We start from the raw sequence: 21,069 nt of genomic DNA, 5'->3' as shown, positions 1-21,069 counted from the left end.
AAAAGTTTTCTTACATTTAAAATATAAAACAACACGTCAATGAGAAAACGATTGTATTTTCGCAGGGAAAAGTCGAATCAATCCGAAAAAAGAAAAATAATTGTATTCACGTTATTTGCAATCTCGAAAAAAGAAAAATAATTGTATTCACGTTGGTTATTTGCAATCTCGAAAAGAAAAGTTTTCTTACATTTAAAATATAAAACAACACGTCAATGAGAAAACGATTGTATTTTCGCAGGGAAAAGTCGAATCAATCCGAAAAAAGAAAAATAATTGTATTCAAGTTGATTATTTGCAATCTCGAAAAAAGAAAAATAATTGTACTCACGTTGATTATTTGCAATCTCTAAAAAAGAAAAATAATTGTATTCACGTAGATTATTTGCTGTTGCAATCTCGAAAAGAAAAGTTTTCTTTTATTTAAAAGAGAGGGAAGGTTTGATTTCTCGTTAATGAAAATTCATACGTATATCGCAACGATCGTGAGATAAAACGGTAAATAACAGGAAGTGACTTCCTTTTCTTCGAGAGGAACGCAACGACCAATATGGTGACGCGCGGCTGGCCGCGCAACGATGAATCGATAGGAGAGCCTCTCCGTTCTCGGTTTCGTGACTGTGCAGGCATTGAAGTCACTTGCGCTCGCGCGCGAGAGAAAGATTTCTCGGAAGTGTTTCTCGTTCTCCGTGCATTTGTCACACTTTTAACATTGGCCAACACGTAGCTTTGTCATACAAATATAACATATATTTATAAAAGAATCGAAAATTTACAATTGATCGATATACACGATGTCGATATTTTTTACTTGCACACCTGTGTGTACAAATTTCCTAGTATTTTTCTTTTCTTTATTTTACTTGGTATATTAGAAAGTCTACCGCTAGAAAGCATAACGAATCGGGCAGTCTTTTGTGTAAAATTTTCACGATTCGTTTGTTATGTTCGGTAAGAATTCCTCTTCTTCTTCTTCTCTGCGAGAAGTTGCTTGCGTTAGACGAGTCGCGTTTCTACAATTTGCACGGGAAAGAAAGAAAGAAAGAAAGGAAGGAAGGATAAAGCAGTTTTATTAAGATAGGTTCGTTACATATATTTAGGGAATGAAAAATTCGGGGAAGGATGAAAGAAGGATGGACTCGTGGATAAAGGTTTCTTAACATTTTTAACGTAGTGAATAGATTCGTATGGCATGTATGCTCACATGTGACTGCAATTATATGACTCAACAGCGAGCCTTGCCACGCCTTCTCCCGTTTAACTTTCTTTGTTGCTATATACAGAAAGCTACCTATATTCGAGATGCTGTGCGCGTTAATAGGTGTACGTGAACTTATAAAGATAATAGAAGCAACGACTGGCGGATAATAGACGATGAATATCGATAAATTATCTCCCTTCTCGCAATTATAAATTAAAAACGAGAAAGGAGGGTGTATAAAAATGATATATGTCTGTTAAAAAATAACGATATTGCGTGTATTGTGAGATGTTAAAAAAAAAAAAAGAAAAAGAAATGAGAGAAAAAATTTCCACGCGTTTCGACGAACGAGTGGTAATTAAAAGTGTTTAATATTTTTTTTTTTTTGGAAATTAAAATGTATTCAACGAGGGTTTTTTAATCGCGGATTGTTTTAATTCTCGTTGCACGATATAATTGACAATTTTTTTTTTTTTTTTTTGTTATGGAGTTTCGAAGAATTTCAAACAAATTTTTTATCTCGGCGCATGCTCGATACACGTACAAATATCGCAGTAGTCGCGTGCTTTGTTTTATTATTAAATCCAATCTTATCTATCTCTTTTTTACGACCTTCTCATATTTTTTTGATTCGCCATTTATATTTCAAGATTAATCAATGTTATAATAACAAACGTGTAATATCACTTGTGGCAACGATAAAAATAATATGTGTATTCCGTTGTGATATCGTATAATAAACTATTCCGTGAGCAAATCGATATATATATATATATATGATTCAAAGTGATCTATCTTCGATAGAGACGTTGGACACGCGTTAAGAAAAAACAGGTTATATTTTCGATGACTCACTCTTCTCTATTCCGTTTTGTAACAGGGTATACGTATGTATGTAAGGAATTTGTAAGAACCTGAGTCGCGCGACGCGATCAACAATCGTTGGATGAAAATACGATAAATAAAATATTTTATCTGTCGTACGTTTCCAAGTGCGCACGCGCCGAGAGCTAATGGGGGAATTAATTCCTCCAAGAATCGTCGAAGGAAAGTAACTGAACGAGAATTTAATCGCGTCTGTTTAACCTCGTGGCTCGCTTACACAACCAAGTTGTACGAGTCCAATTAGGGAAGAAAAAGTCTATGATTTCAGAGATTCGACGCTCTTAATAACGGGAGAGAGAGAGAACGTATATTTAAAGGATCACCTTAAAATTTTAAAACACGATATAGCGTAGTGAATTGTTGCGTATCGATCCTGACTTTTCGATATATAAAAAAGAAAAAAAGAAATTCAAAGAGATTGCCAAGCACATAGTTGTAAATTATGTTATTTCATTGTCGAGGAAATTGTATTTGCATAATTTTAATTGGAAATGAGTTTCTTGGTAATTTATAATTTGTTTTCAAACACTTTTTATTTTTTGACAGCTCATGCTCGTTTTAATGGGTATGAGCTGTCAAACGGGTATCACCGTGTAATGAAACAAAAATCTATTTCTCTCTCTCTCTCTCTCGGAATCGATAATTGTCGTAACGTAAAATAAAATATACATAGATAATATCCTATTAATCGTACGAAATCTTATCTTTTTATTTACAGCACGATTCTCTTATCGATACTTTATCCACCGAGATTCCGTCCATTTTCGTTGCCTCGCATTCGTTCTCGCGCAAACACATACTGGATGTGTCCACTTACGCCCACCTACTCAACTATGTGTACTATATAGAATCCCTGCTGCAATCTGCAAACATCGTGTCGCGTTTGATCGAGTGTAGAATTGAAATTCACAAAATTATCCAATACTAATATAATTCCTTTCCTTACCAGATGAAATTTTACTTGCTGGATATCTTAATCCTTTGCACTCTTGTACCATCCTATATTTTATCACTATATTATATTTATTATATTAGTTTCACCCAGATACAAATACGAGTGCAAAACTCGATTAATGGAAATCCGTTCCGTCGAAATTTTCCCACGGCACGTTTCGAAAAATCGTACGATTCTCGCTCCCTCGCTCCAGCCTTTCTTCCCCCTCCACCACATTTTCCTTTTCGAAGCCGAAGGAGAATTCCTCCCCTCCCCTCCCCGGATCGCGTTTCATCTCAAAAGTCGAGGGATCGATGATCCTCGGGAACTCACTTTTCATTTCTTTTTCCCGACCACCACTTTTAACGCGCCACACCGCGCCGTTTTTTTATGCAATTTTATGTAATACCACAGCTCGCCAATCGGGCTTGGAAAAGAAGCGGTGGCGACGAGAACGAACCATTCGAGGAAATCGAAATTTGAAGGAAACACGTGGATTAATTTGCTGCCCCGCGAAAAAATGCCAATTCCCGTCGAATTACGTTATATATAAATACCAGCGCGGTTCTCGATAGATACATTGGACGACAGAGGGAGAGAGAGAAGGGATCGTTCGAGCAGTGGTTCTCGAGCGAATGTGGAACGCAAGGATAACGAGCGAATTCCATTGGCTGATACGGATTGGATAATTGTGATGAGGCGAACGAGGGGAAGGAGAGGTCAGGATTCGAAAATTTCGAGGGAAGAAAGAAGGATGAAGGATACTGCATTACTAGATTCCTGGCGGTGTAATGACAGACATGTCGGATCTCGTTCGCTTGCGCATAAAAATATTCGAGACCGCTCAACTTTATCGCGTGTACACAATTTGCCACGAGTGGACGGACGCGCCTTTGATTGACGTGCATCGATTGCATAACGCGAACGGGTGATCGTGTGCATTGACGTTTGAGAGGAGGGGATCTGGCGAGGAGTTAAAAAAAAAAAAAAAAAAGAAGGAAAAAAATCAGCGCTCGAAAAATTCGCGAAATTGTACGTCGAGCGTGCATTCGTCGTTTATTATTCGTTTATTATTGCTTATAACGGAAAACAAGGTTTCGCTCGAAGGATGCGTTCGATCCGTTTCGTAACAATATACACGTGTTATTGAATATCGCGATATAACGAACGAGGATGCTGCTCCTGATGAATAGAAGAAATTAGAATTGGAAATTGTCGAGCACGCATTTTACGTTTAGAAAGCGGAACTAAACGCAACGAGGAGGGGGAGGAGGATGGTATTAAATAATTTTAATTTCACTTTTTTTTTTTATTCGGCAATCTGTCAAACAAAAGTCGTAAAATCGCAACGTTTTTAATACGAGATAAGAACTTTCTCCGATAAAACAATCCAAATTCGATATTTCGTTCATTATCTTTAATATGATTTATATTTATATTTAAAATAGAAATGAGGTGTAACTATGAAATACCTTTGCGCGCGATGCTCGAGTTCGCGAGGCCGAGGCAACTTTCTCGACAATTTTGTGAGAAAAACTGCGCGTTTGTGTATCCCGGTTTATGGGATATCTTTCTCCAATTTGACGCGTATTCTTTTCCACTTATTTTTTTTTCTCTCTTTTTTTACGCACAAACGTAGATAGACAGAAGAATTTCGATGATACAGAAAAAAGGATACGCGTGTTAAAATTAATTGATTTGATTAATGAACAAGACAAGAAATAAAGAAACGTGAATATCTTTCTTCGGAATCCGTTACTTCATCATTTTCCTTAAATGTTAGAATTTTCTCTGGAAACACACAGTCTCTAGTCCAGTCAAGTAAACGCGGACGCTTTTCGAAAATATTTCTCATCCAAGCGTACGCTGCGCTTGAATTCAACGAGGTTATCTATTATATAAGATAACAATCATAGAGACGACGATACGAGATAACGATATAATATAAAATCAGTGGAAATTACACATATTTGGAGAGAAGCAACGATCGATGGATAGAGGAAGAAAAACGAGGCGGAGAAGTCGTTCGTCCTCGAGAGAAGCAGATTTGAATAATGGCCTTGGTATAACGTGGCGTGCATCGTTGCAATCCCGAACGAAAGGCGCTTTACTAGAGCTTCCGGTTGTGTGCGATGTCTCGGGAGCACGTTTTGAGCAACGCTGCCGCTGTGTATATTCGCCGCACGATATCTCTCTCCTTCTTTCGATAACGGTATAAACTTTTACCGCAGCTTCGGCGCAGGATGATCAGCGAATGGATTCAAATGGACCCGAACCCACGACAACGATCCGTGAAATCGACCATCTCTATTAGGTGTGCAAATAAGTTCTCTCCTCTTTTTTTTCCAAATTCAAGATTGTATCCCGATCTTTCTCGGTGCGACGATTCCTTTGACTCACCATCGTCGAACTTTCTCGGTGCAACGATCGTCGTTTTCCAAATTAAAATTTCCAGCTTTGAATCTTTGCTACGACTTTTTGCACGACTTTTTCCGTAACATACGTTCTCTGCCGCGCAAACCATTTCGATAGCTTCAACAGCCGATTTTCCAAGTTGAAACGCAAAGAACAAGTAGCGACGCGAATGACGCTTCTCGCTCGAAATTGTTGTACTGGAAACTCTTACAGCGCTCGTCACGACTTTTCTTAAAAACAAAAGAACGATGTTTCAGATGGCGCCACGAGCGGTCCGAATTCGGTGAGAAGTTATGATCTTATTTGCACACCCAATAGTTACGTTCTTCTCTTAAGGATCTTCACATCCAATCACTCGTCTCTTTGCTCTTCGCTCTCGCGTATAAATATTTTTCATTCACTTTAATATTTCAGCGGGTTTAGTTAAGTCGTATTAAAATATTTTAGGGAACGAAAGGGCACGTTCGATGAGAAAATGGTTTATAAGCAGCGAAGAAAAAGTGGAACGTTGATCTTTGACGATGATTTTTTTTTTTTTAATCATAAGCGAGACGCGATCTGGTAACGTGCCAGATATTTTAACACGAAGGGGAAAAAGATAGATAGAGGGGGTGAAGAACTGAGTGTAATAACGCCAAGATTTAGATTGGTTGGCAACGTTCTGAGTGTATTGAAATAATAATACGTATATACGCGCGCACTTACCATTGTTTTCTTTCCTCGTTTTTAAAAATGACACGCTCTAAAAAGAGGGAAGGAAAAATATATCGGCGAGGAAGAACCGTCATGGTGATCCTTTTGTGTTTCGGGTGACGAGAGTACCGTCACTCTTTCGTACGTGTACATAGACGTATAATGTATAATAGGTGTCGATCGCCCAGGAGAGAAGGATACTCGAGATCGGCAGTTGGAGAGTGTGCGACACTCGAAGCAAAGAATAGACGGAAGCGAGAAAAAGAATATTGTCTCTTACTCGCGTTTTAACTAACGTCAACGACTCTTTTGACGCTATACACACGAGAACGCATTTTTCAACGACGAGCCTCGTTTCATCGTCGATCGAAAATTTATTTAATTTACGTCGATCGATTAATGAAAAAATTGAAGGAAAAATTGAAGATCGCGATTGATTGAAAAACGTACGAATAAGAAACGAAATGAAACGAATCACGCGTCGGAAGACAACGAGTGTTACGAATCGCGGATGTTAAGCAGGGAACAGAATCGAGTGTACGCTTTATCTCGAACGACACGGCGATGAATGGAATTGGCGAAAATCGTTTTACGAATTTATCTGCATGTGAAGTTTCGCCCGATGGAATGGATTCACAAAGGGAATCCGCGAAACTATCGGTTTTCCAAGTGAAACGTATCGATGCGAACGTGCAAGCAAAGTATACGTATACGCGTTCCACGAGCGACAAAGCGGTATATCACGTGGTCGTGGAAAGTTCGTCGCGTAGGATTTGAATGGGAACCGTTTTCCGTCCCGCTGTTAAACGGGACGCCTTCTCGCGTCCATAGAACAATACGAATTTTAATTACCATTCAAATTAGTCGTCCACGTAGAATTTGCACGCGTATCGCGTTTTTCGATTCCTACCTAGCATGCAATTTTCGATAAAATCTGGCACACGGTTGCACAGAAGAAAAAGTGGCACGAGGATACGCTGAACTTGGTTCCTTTTTTTTTTTCAACTTGTGTGTCTCATTTTACGTTAAAAAAAAAAAAAGGATACAATAGTTGCGAATGCTGCTTAATTTCCCGACCACGTCGTTCGACTCGAGCGGAACATCCACGACGGATACAAGACGATACATTGCCCTACTTTAATAAATGGATCGGAAAACCAGTTTTTCTATTATTAAAAAAATTAAACGACACGAGTGTTTTTTCACACATTTGTATATTTTCAACGCATGATCGTGCACGAATTTTTCCTCGACCCGAGAGAATCCAACTCGATAAGATTTGTAAGGACACGCGTGCTATATTTTTTGATCATTCTGGGATGACGATAAACCATGCAAAATTGAAATATAAGGTCTCTCGTATGAGAGATAGAGAATGATTGATATGCGTGCGACTACTTTCGAAAACGCACTGACATTGGATCGCGACGAATAGAATAATATATTTTAATTAACCGCGTGATTTTAAAAAAAAAAAAAAAAGGATTCGTGAATTTCATCGATAACGTTGGATGCGATAGAATCGAAGCGAAATATATAATGTAATCGGCTCGAAACGAACGTCGCCCTAAACGCCACAGTTTTTTCCTTCGATGAAAGTTCTACACGCGCCACCTATAATTTCGTCCCTCCTCGGTTGCGTGTGATCGATAGAAATTATTTCGTGCGTTGGTGCATATATATATATATATATGTTGGTCGGTTTAATTGGTGTACGTGATGGATGAGTCATATATGGTCTGGTTAAATCCAACGAATCGCGGGAGGCGTAAATAATTGTAATCGCGAGCGAATTATTTAATTAATCGAATCGAACAAGTGTGTAAATTCTAGATCAATTTCAATAACCGTTTCGATACGAAACTTTTACTATTTACATTTGAAAAATAAATAATTTTAACTTGTGCTTTGTTTAACTTTATTTGACAAATGTTTAACGAGACTCGTCGGGCGAGAAACATTTTTGCAAACGTTTAGCAAATATTTGATCGATTCGAAATTTATATAAAAAAAGGAAATGATATAGAAACGCTCGTCGTTACTTTCGATTATTTGCTTGCGATAGTTTTCGTGTTATTTTATACATTATTATTATTATTATTATTATTGTTGTTGTTGTTATTATTATACATGTAACTGATTCGTATTAAATTACGGAGGAAGCGATCTCTATGATATTAATACTTCTAACTAATTCATATCTCCTCGTACAAACAATACGACGATGATCAAAAGATACTTTAATTTGGCTTCGATATAAAAAATATATATTTTCTGTGATATAGCACGATACAATGCTGCATTGTTCGTATTTTTCGGAAATTTGAACTGTGGTTTTTTTTCTTTTTTTTGAGACGTAGAAAAGATTAGGAATAATCCTAACCAGAGACAAGAAGGTAGAAAAGACAATAACGTTAAGCACATGGCCCATGAGAACCTCGCTAGTATCCTGTCCCCAGGAATTCTTTCAAAAAAAAAAAAAAAAAAAAAAAAAAAAAAAAACCTTTCACCCAACTTAAGAACTATTCAAGAATTTTCTAGCACTTGAATTCCCTGATAATAACCAGACTTTCGAGCATACATTTCCGAATAAGACTTGGAAAGCTTCGAAAAAGAAAAAAAAAAACACTTTATACGAGAAATTAATTAGAGAAAAGAGAGAAACAATTCTTTCGCCATAATAATAGCCATGTAAAATTAATAGATCAAAATCACGTTTGTTTCGATAATAATTCGGTTAAAGAAAGAAAAAAAAAAAATCATATTATTTGTTACAAGATGTAATATTATTATTTAGGGATTAACGCGATGATACAATTTTTTTCTTATGAACATTTTGATAACAATTGATAGAAGGTAGAGTAATATATGAAATAAAAATTGTTCGAAGCGTAATAACGAGAAAACGGTTTACCTCGTACAAAGCGTATAAGGAAGCTAGAGAATCCAGGAAGTAATGACTAATACAGTTACAGTAAAGTTAATCAAACCTACCGTTAAAGGAATGTAACTTGGCAATTCTATGACATTCTACGCGTTACAATGATAATAATAATAACGATATCGATATTTATTTCGTTAAACGATTCCAAATATTACTCTTATTTTATTTACAAGCGTTACGTATTATTCGAGAGGAGAAAAAAAAAAAAAAAAAAATATAGAAAAGAGAAAAAAATCGTAAGGCCGTATTGGAACAGGAAAATGAGACTGACGAAAAAAAAAAAAAAAAAAAGAAAAAAAAGAAAGAAGAAAACAAATTGCAACGTAAAAAAATTATGGTGTAATATTAGAATGGTAAGAAGCAAACGCATAAAATTTGTTATTTATATTAGCGTATTTTATACGAGCGACAATAATCGTTAACAACAATATACGATCGCGGCAAAACTGTATTCGAAACGAACAGTAATGAAATAAAACAGCCAGAACTGTACTCTCCTGTTGGTCGCGCTTCGATGATCCCGAAAAAATGCATTCTTTTGGAATGTCCAAGTTCCACATTCGTACGTAATATCGAAATAGGAACAACGTGTGCAATTGATCAAACCATTCCTCTAGGAATCTTGGAAATTTTCCACTATATATCGCGAATAATAAATTCAATTCGATATTTATTTATATCGAAACAATTGTATCCGCGAAAAATTATTGCGACGCGAATTATTTCCTCAACTGATAAAACATTCGATTCTTGATAAATTGTATCTTCTCTTCCAATAAGAAAGTAATGCAATCGATCGATAAGATTTCCACGATTGAAATAAATTTGATTTTTACGTTTTTTGTTTCACAAGGGGGAAGAGCAGTCGTGCAAATTTTATTCAACAATTTTACACGTTTGAATTACAATTATCGGAAATATTATTAGCAGTCGTCGTTCCTCGGCGAGGTAAAATTTCTTGGACGTGAAATAAAACGATGCACTTGTTACGGAATCTAGTCGAGTCTTTTTACGCTGACGATAAGAAGAAAGAAAAATGATTAAGACTAGCATCGTCCACCAGGTATAACGACGAATGTGGAACCTCTGTTGTGCGCAGTGGTTGGTATGTGTGTAGAATACGTGTGTCGTTTGAGGCACGCACCTGAGCGTGAAGCGAGGGATCAACGTTAATGCACCGACGTGGCTTCCACCTGCGTTAGACGAGTCGAAATATGTATGTTTTTTCTTCGCTCGGAAATCCTAGTAGCTAGATACCTCAAATGTGTTTCAATTTTATGCTTGACGGCATGATTTCTAAACTTTGTGAATTTTTATAAAAAAAATTACGATCTCGTAACATCGAAATATCCATATTTTAGTTCGAAAAGTAATTCTCGAGCAGATCACTTTAATTTCAAGAATCGATTAGATTAGTTAGCATTGATCGGAGAGCGAAAAAAAGCGTCGAAATTGATACTTACATTCTCGCATATGTGTTAAACGTTGGTCGCAATTGGTTAAAACTTTTAAAAGCTTTCGCGAATGAGATTATAAAGTACTAGTAAAAGAATTATAAGTTATAAAAAAAGGAAAATTATCTAGAAATATTTTGGCAATTAATTAACAAACGTTAAATAAAAAGATACATTGATTTATCCTTGTAAGGGAATTAGTAAAAGGGAAGTCGTTGAACAACGCAAGATATCACAATGAGATTGCAAGACGATCGATATTCCTACTGGTCTGTTTTACGAATTTAATACGAATACTTAAATGAAAATATTTGAAAATTTTTCCATCACTTTTTTGTACACGAATGATTGCGCGTATCCATAACATTCTTATTCTTAAACTAATGGTTTGATTCGAATGAAAGAAAAATTGCATCTTTGTGTATATTTTTTCTTTTAAATTACTTTAGCGCTTTAGTAGTATGTCCAGTATAAGGCTACCTGGTCATTGCACCAACATTATCGATCAGACTTTCGTAATTCTGTAATTCGTTCCTTTGCCTTTCACATATTACATTAACATAATACTTGGATAAATCAAAATAATAACAAAAAGCTAAAAATTGCGAAGCAATTCGAATATTGTTCGATGTCAGTCGCGGAGATTTCAACACACCGTGCAAGATCGAGCGATCGTTATTTTACATAATGCATTTGTTTATTATGTCAATAATAATGATAAAATATAAAATAGCACGTATATCATAAATATTTTCTTTATGAGAAAGATATATAATTAGGAAATTGAAGAAGAAAAATTAAGAATACTAAAAAGAAAAAAAAAAATAGAAAAAAATAAAGAAATAAAAAAAATCTAGCAAAAAGATTAAAAAATATAGAATTTATAGAGAATTTTCATGAAGCAAAGCAAAAATTTATTTTAGTCTATCTTAGTACACACGAAGAAATAACAGTACTTCAGGTAGACGACGATCAGGTGTGCGGAACGGTTTGGCAGGGCGGTCTCCCCACCTGTCACAAATTCAACGCTACTGAGTTCATCGTTTGCGTTGATCCACGTATAAATTTGAACGACAATGTAACATAGGTTACCCGCCACGAGAAAGATAAAAACTCAATATCGATAGAAATATATTATTTGCTAATGGATAATCGAATAATACTTAATAATTATGTTCAATTTGTTGAAACTAAAAGAATTGACGTTCGTGTCTTGGATCGTTCGTAGTTTGTAAAGCGACCGTAGGGATTGTAGCGGTGAGCAAAGAGAAACACGGAGTAAGAACGACGCACGAATGGCGAACATGCCCGGGGCCTTACTCACCTGCCACGACGTATCGCGCCCGCATTGTCGTTGACCGGTCTAAAGATCTGCAATCGAATTCGAGGACACCCGCACTTACGGCGTCTCTTGTTGCACATTCACTCACGAGACATCCTCGGTCACCGCACTCGTCTCTGTCCTTTTTATTTTGTATTGAATTAGGAAAACTGCACGCTTATGCTTTTCACGCACTATAGAGCGATTCTGTTCGCTTCGCTCCTTCACGTAATACATCCACCCGCAACAACTACGACTGCCGAGAAACACACACCGAGCGAGACTGCGGCTCTTCTGGAGAACGGTCGGTTGCTATTGTGAAATCTCCCTCCACCGACTCTAAGCACCTTTACTTCAACACTAGCACGCTACGGCCCTGTGTCGTTACTAACACTGTCTGGATCGCTTCTATATCTATCTTTCTCTTGATCCTACTGCCAGGTGCGGATCAACAGATCGCGTTTTAAGCAATTTGAATTTTTATCAATTAAATTTCAATATTTCTATATTGAAATTGTTCATGTTAAACGTTTTAACTATTGAAATTAATATACATGAACACTTATAAATAATACTTATAAATAAAAATTATTAATATAAATTTTCATTATTTTTAAATACTTTCAAGTTTTTTTAGGTTACTTATAAACTGCATTGTTATGCAGTGTAATATGTAAATATTATACAAAAATGAAATAAGAATTAGATAATATATATTTCAATTATATAAAATCTCTAACTCGAAAAATATTTATAATGATGTAATTATTTATTTTGTAATATTAAATTGAAACATTAATTTCTAGAAAATCTGAAACGTATATGATATAATGTTAGTTGATAAGATACGTACGATATATAAATATATAAAAGTGTAATTAATGAGTTAATCGAAAAAAATTAATTATTATAAATGAAAAAAGAATTAGGTAAAAAAAAAACTCCTCTGCCGTGACAATGTCATTTTGTCAGACATTGCCGTGACCAGGATTCGAACCTGGGTTACTACGGCCACAACGTAGGGTCCTAACCACTAGACGATCACGGCTATCAGAGGACTTGTAGAATGTATCTTTTTATATATTTTTCTGTATCATATAGTATAGTAATATTAAATTTTTTATATATTTCATATAATAATTTATTTAATATACTTATTAAATCATTATTATATAATTTTATAATATTATTAAGCATAATAAATAAATAATGATAAAAAGAAAATCTCTTTTAAAGATTATGTTGCCCTCTATCCATAGTTATGTTATATTTTACGAACTAACTTTTAAATTTTTATCTTTCTATGGTATATCATATTATATACTATATCATATTGATATATTTATATAATATTATAAGAAAACTATTGTAAAAAAAGAAGTTTTATATATTTATTTATTTATTATATAATTATTTATTTATAAGTTTTAGTAAATTATTATGTAATTTATTAAATTAATTTTAATAATTAAACTTTTTCGTTACAAAAATTGATAATTTTCTTCAAATATTTTAAATATATAAATATTTTAAATATTTTAAATATATATTAATAATACAATTTATAACGTATTTCATTAATGTTATTATTTGTTATTAAAGATGTAATATATAACATACCATATCATATCATATATAAAATATTCTCTTTTCTTCGGAACAAAATTAGTTACGGATAATATACAATATGTACTAATTGTAAGTTAATGAGAAAAAGTTATTCAGTTATTCATTTTTATATTACACCCTTTTAATTTCTTTACACTTCCGGTTCCGATCTTCCGGTTTCTCTTTGACAAGCCACTTTATTTATAGAGTTTGGCAGGTTAAACTATTCTGCGCGCAGAAAACAAAATTAGTTGCGATAGAAACGGAAAGCATTAAAATTGTATGGGACTTATATATAACAGAAAAAAAAATTATATTAGTGTAATATTAGAAAGCGAGATTTCTCGCTTTTATTATCTAATATTCGCGTCATGGTTGCTATGAAAATGTCAGTTCAGTGGTGATTCATTCGTTCATTACTTGGCTTTTCTTCTGTTTTTTAATAGGACATTCTGCTCATTGGGCAGGTAAGTGCATATAAGATTTTTGTTAATTAGTAAATTTGATATATTAACAAATGACTTTCTGGACTTGTATTTATTCGTGTGTTGTACTTGTGTATATAATGATGTAGTTAAAAGAAAGGTTAAGTAGGTTAGAAAGAAAAATAAATATTCTTATTATCAGAATGTTACATTCATGAATTTTTGAACGTATAATGAGAACTATACAAATTTTAAAATATTTTAAATTATATAAATTTATAATTGATTCTTGTATATTTTTATTTAACTGTTATTGTTATAACATTTATGATAATAAAATAATAAAAAATATTTGTATTTATAACATTATTGAAAAATTGGCCATTCTTATTATTAATAATTAATGAATAACAGCGAATATTTTTATTTGTACGTATTTTTTAAGTTTGATTTTGCAAATAATGTATAAAAATTTAAATTTTATTTGAAATATAATAATTTTATATTACGTGATATAATTTTAATATTCATTTTCATATTAATATGTCTCTATGTGTATGTGTATATATATATATATATATATAATATATATAAAACATAATTTATATTATAAATTTTATATTCAGGATGATGGAAGAACCATTGAGTCAAGGCGCTTCACCATCTGGTGATAGCAATTTTTCTGGAAGTGGAGAACTAAGTTCCACTACTATAATGAGCATAGACGAAAGAATGTTGGATGTTAGTTCTCGACATTCTTTAAATGTTCTTAGAACTCCACCAACCAAGAAAGCAAAAAGAGTGAGATTTTTTAGAAATGGAGATAAGTTTTATACTGGTATTGTGATGGCTGTGACACCAGAAAGATATCGCAGTTTTGATAGTTTAGCTACAGATTTAACAAGAGCTTTAATATCAAGTGTCACTTTACCTAATGGTGTTAGAGCAATATATACCATGGATGGGAAGAAAGTTCAAAGTATTAATGATTTAGAAGATGGTAAATGCTATGTAGTTTCTGGACAAGGAGAAATTTTTAAAAAAGTGGAGTATTCATCTACTAAAGTAAGAAGGGGCAGTTCTTTATCTGGACTACCACAATCTCCAGCAGGTACTGGTAGACAAATAAGTGCAATACCATTATGTGTAAAAGCAAAAATAATCACTTTAATTCGACATGGTACAAAGCCACGTAAAGTTGTACGTCTTTTGTTAAATAAAAGAAATGCTCCAAGCTTAGAACACGCGTTGGAAGCAATTACAGAGGCTGTTAAATTAGATTCTGGAGCAGTAAGAAAAGTCTATACTCTTTCGGGACAACAAGTTACCTCTTTGGAACAATTTTTTGAAAATGATGACATCTTTGTGGCTTATGGTCCTGAAAAATCAAATCAAGAAGATTTTGAATTAGATTTTGAAGAATCTAAAAGTGTTCAAAGTTTTAGAAGATGTCCGTGGACATCAAAAAGACAGAGTGGTCCAATGCCAAGAATGCCACGTAAATCTGGTAAAAAAGTGCTTACTACACCACAAGTGCGGACACCTAGTCCTTCTTCACTGATATTACCACAGCCGTTACGTTTACATTATGCAGTAGGACATGTAATCGGAGAAGGAAATTTTGCTGTTGTTAGGCATTGCTCTCATAAGTAAGTATCATAAGATAATTATATAGAATACTTAATAATTAAAGATAATATTTTAAATTTCATAAAAAAATAATTTGTAGGTCTACAGGTGTAGAATATGCAATGAAAATTGTAGATAAATATAAATGCCAAGGTAAAGAAACAATGTGGGCAAGTGAGGTATCAATTTTACGACAAGTTTGTCATCCAAATATTATTAATTTGATCGCCGAACAAGAGACTACTGATCAATTGTTTTTAGTCATGGAACTTGTAAAAGTACATTTACTTATATACACAAATATATATTATGAATCATTGAATAATTAAAATTAATGATGGGATAATTTATATTTATTGTTATTTTAGGGTGGTGATTTGTTTGATGCTATTGCTGCAGCAACAAAATTTTCGGAAAATGAAGCTAGTGTAATGATTGGACATTTAACATCTGCATTAGCTTATTTACATTCACATCATATTGTGCATCGTGATGTTAAACCTGAAAATCTACTAGTTGAAATGGATGGAAATCATGTTAGATGTTTAAAGTTATGTGATTTTGGGCTTGCCCAAGTTGTAAGGGAACCTTTGTACACAGTTTGTGGTACACCTACATATGTAGCACCAGAAATTCTTGCAGAAACAGGATATGGTTTAAAAGTACATTATTTTTCTAATCAAAAAGAAAAATATCTTTAAAACAATCGGAAAGAAAGATATCTTTAAAACGTACGAAAGATAAAATGAATTTATACTATTTCAGATTGATGTATGGGCAGCTGGTGTAATATTATATATCTTACTTTGTGGTTTTCCACCATTTGCTTCTCCTGAAAATAAGCAAGAAGAATTATTTGAACGTATTTTGAGTGGTCAATATGATTTTAGATCTCCATTTTGGGATGATATTTCAGATTCTGCTAAACAATTAATTTCAAACATGTTACAAACGCAACCTGAATTGAGATTCGGTGCCGAAGATGTACTTGATCATCCGTGGCTAGCGGTAACTGTCATTATACGTTAGTTTTATGATAGAAAACCTATTTTATTAATTTGCATGGCTTGTTCTTTTATTTTATTTTATTTTATTTATTATAATTTTTTTTTTCAAATTGAAAATAATATAAGAAAATTGTTCTAGTGTAGCAACGATGAAGTCTTCTTTCGATTGAATAATATTCAATCAAAAAATTTTAATCATTCATAATTTTCTATCAATTTGCTTATAAATGTAAATTTATTGTCACACAAGATAATTGCTCAGCTATTACATGGCTTTATATTTTTGGCTATTTAAAAATTAAATGCTAAAAGAAGGCTTCTGTAGTAGTTTGCTGTATCTGTAGCAGAGCTTTTGTTTTTCTTTTGTCCCGCCTCTGTATATCAGCAGAGCTTTCTAGGCGAGCAGACCACAGCATCAACACCTACCAACCCGCCGGAGCAACACTGGTATCAGCGTGAGCCGATAAAATTGGCAATTTTTGAATTTGACTTCTACAAAAATCCAATTCGAGGTGATAGTTCTCAAGATGAAGTTGATGATGCTTCTGATAACAAAACAGATGTTAGAAACAACCGAAGTGAAGTTTTATCCTCAATAGAATCAAAAAGCATTGATTTATTTTATGACAAAGTTCAGAAAAATTAAGTTATAATGAATTTGAAATTGACTTTAATAACAAAAATTTTAATGATAAAACACTTTGTGTCCCTTAGTGCAGATTGTTTACAATTTCAGTCAAATAATGAACAATCTTATAAACAATTAATATAAAAATCAAGTTGTTTAAAAATCATCGCATAGTGAAACTTGTTTGAACAGTATTCATAAAAATGTTAATTGTCGGTGCAAATAGATAATTTAATATTACTAGAAAGAGAGAAAGAGAGAAAGAGAGAGAGAGAGAGAAAGAGAGAGAGAGAGAGAGAGATCAAAATACTCCTACAACTTAAATTATGAGTTGTAAAGACAATTCAATTCGAGTGTTTTTTCAATATAAAATAAAGAATTTTGTCTTCAGCAAATATAATAACATTTCGCATATTATGTTAAATGCAATAGATAACGATATATTTTTAAAAACTGATTAATTTTTTTTACAAATATTGTTGCAAAATTTATTATTTAAAAAAAACGATGCAATTATTTATTGGTAATTTAATGAGCAATTCCAGTAATAACAATGAAATAATAGATAGATTTCATTATACACAATTAATATAAGAAAAAATGTCAAATTTTACGCGAAATATAAAAATATAAATGACGACTTTAAAAATATTAATTTTTATCACGATGAGGAACCAAAAAAAATAAAATAAAAATAGTAATGTATGTGATTCATATAAAAATATGGTTGTGTACAAAATGAGGTTTTATAGTTAAATTATACAGAAAATTCTTTTTATATAATCATAAAAAGTCAACAATAGAAGTATTAGAATCTCTTACAACGTTAAAAGTAAATACATCGGAAATTTTTAAATCACATATAGTGATGTATTTTGCTTTTAATAGTAAACATGTATGAAGCAAAGATTTAATTGTTTTTCACTCTAATTTATAGAAAATGATTTGGATATGTAATAAATATGAGAAAATGATTTTTGTTTAAACAAAAATCATAACAGTTTGTAAAAAAATTTAAAACTCTCCATATGAATAATTGTACAATGAAAAACAGAGAGAAAGATTCAGCTTATGATATATTTTACAATTCTTAAAAAAAAAAAAGATCACGAAGTATATAAGATAGTTAAGAAAAATAAACGGGAAAAAGATCGGTAAGATAAAATCGGATCAGATATAAATAGATAAAAAAAAAAAAAAAGAAAAAAAAAATAGCGTTACAGCCTAGAGAACGTGATTATAAAAGAAAGCTCAGTTGTAGATAGTACAACAGCTGCCAGTAGAAGCAAATTGAACAAGCAGTGTGTTCACGTCGAATCTAACATTTTTAAATCGAATTTTAATGGCCGATGGAAAAATGATAATTAGATATATTTATACATTACACATGATCGATGCGGGACTGGTCCGCTAAAGAGTCCAAAGTTCTAAATAATAATTATTTTAATGTAAGTGCAAAGTCTATTTAACCATGGATGTGACGTCATTTGTTCTTAAATATTGAAGAGATTGATATGAATAGATCAATAATTCAGATTAGAACAGGTGAGCTTCACACGTGAACAAGACATGCCAAATGCATTTAAGTAGTTTATTTTATATTTGATATCTATTATTGTACGTAGATCAAGTATTGAATTAAACTAAATGTAGAAATTGCTTTGTTCTTCTATCGAGGCATAAGTAATTAGATGAATATAATTGTAGAACGAGGTGAGAACTGTATTATTATAACGCAAAAATCCTTGTGACAAGTGACAGAGGGCGACAGAGTGGATAATTATAAATATTTGTGTAGCTTGTTACATACGCTTGCTCAAAAAGTAATTCAACTGTTGCTAGAATGAATATTTTTATAAAGTACTGTGCGTGGTATTACATTAAGAGCAATAAAAAATAAAAGTGGTGATAATTGAAAGATGGAAAAAAAAAAAAAAAAATCTTAGAAAATATCATATCGAGTATGAACAGAGAATTGATTCAAAACATAATGCTTTTCAAATTATTTTTATAGAAATTATGTATTGTAAATTTTACGCGTATCTTTCTCCCTTTGTCGCTTGAAGATACTTTTATGGTTACCCCACTACAATTTCCATATTTTTTAATGCAATTATTACTATTTACTATAAGGATGTACATATATAATAAGTAAGAAGTTTATAAAATATTATTTAAATATTACTATTTGTTCTTATAATTTGTAAGTTACGCATAAAAGATTAATTTATCGCAAGATTTCGTATTAGGATTGATTCGTATGTAGACGATAATAATTGTAACTTTTTTGTAAGCACAATTAATTCGTAAATGTATACGCGATATTGCATAAGTCAGTGTTGTCCACAAGTGAATTTTTTCACGTGATTTTTTATCCTATCCACATCATTCTTATATCATTATAATAAGACAATAGACAATAGATTTGATATAATATCATTTTTAATTTTTTCTATGAACTTCGTTTTTAAAACAAACAAACTATCACACTTAAGCTTTCCCAGAAAATATTTGTATATTTGCGCGCGTGTTAATGCGCATCAGTTAATATCCTTGTAGTAACGAAGATAGAACGAACGAAGTTTTAAAATTCTAATCTTAATTTGGATAGCACTGACTGTAGATTATAGAAATTTAAAAGTGATTTATGCCAAATATATGAAATTCATTATTTATATTATTATATACATGTATATGTATTTACACACACACACACACACATACACATGATAAATTTGATATCTTTGTTATTTCCTTTACTTCTTTTTTCATTTTTTTCGATTACACGCGCGTATACTTTCGATCCGATTGTTGAAATTGTACTTTTTCTTATTCCTGGTAAAATATGAATTAAAAAAATAAGTATGATAAAAATCATTACAAAATTTTGATTCATAATTACCCTGAAAACTCCATTTCTTTCGATATATTTATAAATTTTGAAGTTGTTGAAGAATCGTTTGTTGAAAATTTTAATATTTTATTTTAATAAAACTTTTTAATCAAAAAATATTTTTATATCCATTTTTTTTATCCATTTTAGGGACCGATTTTATATATCATATAGAGAGAGACTGAGTTTTTTTTGTAGTAAAAAATTAATACGTAGCCGAATTAATTTTAGCGCTTGATTTTAGAATAGTAATTATGGCTAAGGATTACATACTTAATTGAACGGTACATTAAAAGTATGCACAACTTATGCAGTAGTGGCTTGAAAACCGTATTGATTTTATATTTTCTTATCTTGTGGAAAAATATCATTTTTATCATCAAATTTGTATATTATCGTTAGTTGGATTCGTTTCATTGTAATTTAACATTTACAATGATTCGTTAGATTAAAGATTTATTAAAATTAAAAATTGATCGATCATTTCGAAATTAATTGGGCGACGATGATGATCGTGGGCTATATCCGATGTTCGTGAGAGACGAGTGACTCCGAGCGAATGTGCCGGTTCGCGAAGCTGGCAATCGGTCTAGTAAGTTCAGTAGTAGGCTCGCGCGCCTGCTGTAAGGGTGGCTGCTTGCCGCGCAGCCTGCCTTTTTCGTGTGCTTCTCTCGCTGTCCCATCGCTATCCTTTTTCCCTTTTGTATTTTAACATAAGCCGTCCTTCGCATTGCCATTACGTTTCTTAACGGGGGGGGAGGAAAAAATTTCTATCAAATTGTAAACTAAACATATCGTAACAGGTGCGTGTGTGCGTATAAGTGTGTACAAAGAAATTAATACATATCAGTAATAGTTGACAATATAAGATTCGCAACACAAGGTTTAGTGCAAACTAGCATAAATGCCGCTCTTATCAGGTGAGACTTATAAATTGTACAACTTTGATGTTTTGAATAAAATTGTAGATAATTTTTATCAAAAATTTCATTTTTATAAAACTATAGATAAAAATTTTCGTTTTAGCATTAT

General features: G+C 32.6%; 2 protein-coding genes and 1 non-coding gene across 6 annotated transcripts in view; 1 reads left to right on the top strand and 2 right to left on the bottom strand.

Moving 5' to 3' along the window:
- crb (cell polarity complex component crumbs) overlaps nt 1-12,146 on the bottom strand; it is a 30,370-nt gene extending 18,224 nt beyond the window's left edge. For both annotated transcript variants that reach the window (XM_086908219.1, XM_086908220.1), the window contains exon 1: nt 11,851-12,146. In XM_086908219.1, the coding sequence (XP_086764345.1) occupies nt 11,851-11,875 (25 nt within the window). In that variant the 5' untranslated portion in view covers nt 11,876-12,146. The remainder of the gene's footprint in view (nt 1-11,850) is intronic.
- Nucleotides 12,147-12,823: 677 nt separating this feature from the next.
- On the bottom strand, nt 12,824-12,895 carry TRNAH-GUG (transfer RNA histidin (anticodon GUG)). Its single transcript has one exon. It is a non-coding gene; the product is annotated as a tRNA-His (tRNA).
- A 721-nt stretch (nt 12,896-13,616) lies between these two features.
- On the top strand, nt 13,617-18,800 carry LOC100863839 (serine/threonine-protein kinase GD17699). 3 transcript variants are annotated; one of them, XM_086908192.1, is made up of 6 exons: nt 13,617-13,922; nt 14,507-15,529; nt 15,610-15,787; nt 15,878-16,171; nt 16,275-16,517; nt 16,905-18,800. In XM_086908192.1, exons 2-6 carry the CDS (start codon nt 14,508-14,510, stop codon nt 17,160-17,162), a joined length of 1,995 nt encoding a protein of 664 aa, XP_086764318.1. In that variant the 5' UTR covers nt 13,617-13,922; nt 14,507; the 3' UTR covers nt 17,163-18,800. The 3 variants fall into 3 exon arrangements, with proteins under 3 accessions (XP_086764318.1, XP_086764317.1, XP_086764319.1); XM_086908191.1 differs by having other exon boundaries at nt 13,642-13,922; nt 16,902-18,800; XM_086908193.1 differs by having other exon boundaries at nt 13,645-13,922; nt 16,915-18,800.
- The last annotated feature ends 2,269 nt before the right edge of the window (nt 18,801-21,069 follow it).

Source organism: Apis florea, unplaced genomic scaffold (assembly GCF_048593485.1).
Source record: "Apis florea isolate Af1SG1 unplaced genomic scaffold, ASM4859348v1 contig_3068_pilon, whole genome shotgun sequence".
Lineage (NCBI taxonomy): Eukaryota > Metazoa > Arthropoda > Insecta > Hymenoptera > Apidae > Apis > Apis florea.
Note: the sequence above shows the minus strand (reverse complement) of the source record. Positions and strands in the feature narration are given on the sequence as shown.

Excerpts from the sequence above, each read along its gene's own strand:
- LOC100863839 (XM_086908191.1), top strand. The coding sequence starts at position 14,508 with ATGATGGAAGAACCATTGAGTCAAGGCGCTTCACCATCTGGTGATAGC. Across the intron at positions 15,530-15,609 it reads GTTAGGCATTGCTCTCATAA|GTCTACAGGTGTAGAATATG; the intron begins GTAAGTATCATA and ends AATAATTTGTAG. Across the intron at positions 16,172-16,274 it reads AAACAGGATATGGTTTAAAA|ATTGATGTATGGGCAGCTGG; the intron begins GTACATTATTTT and ends ATACTATTTCAG.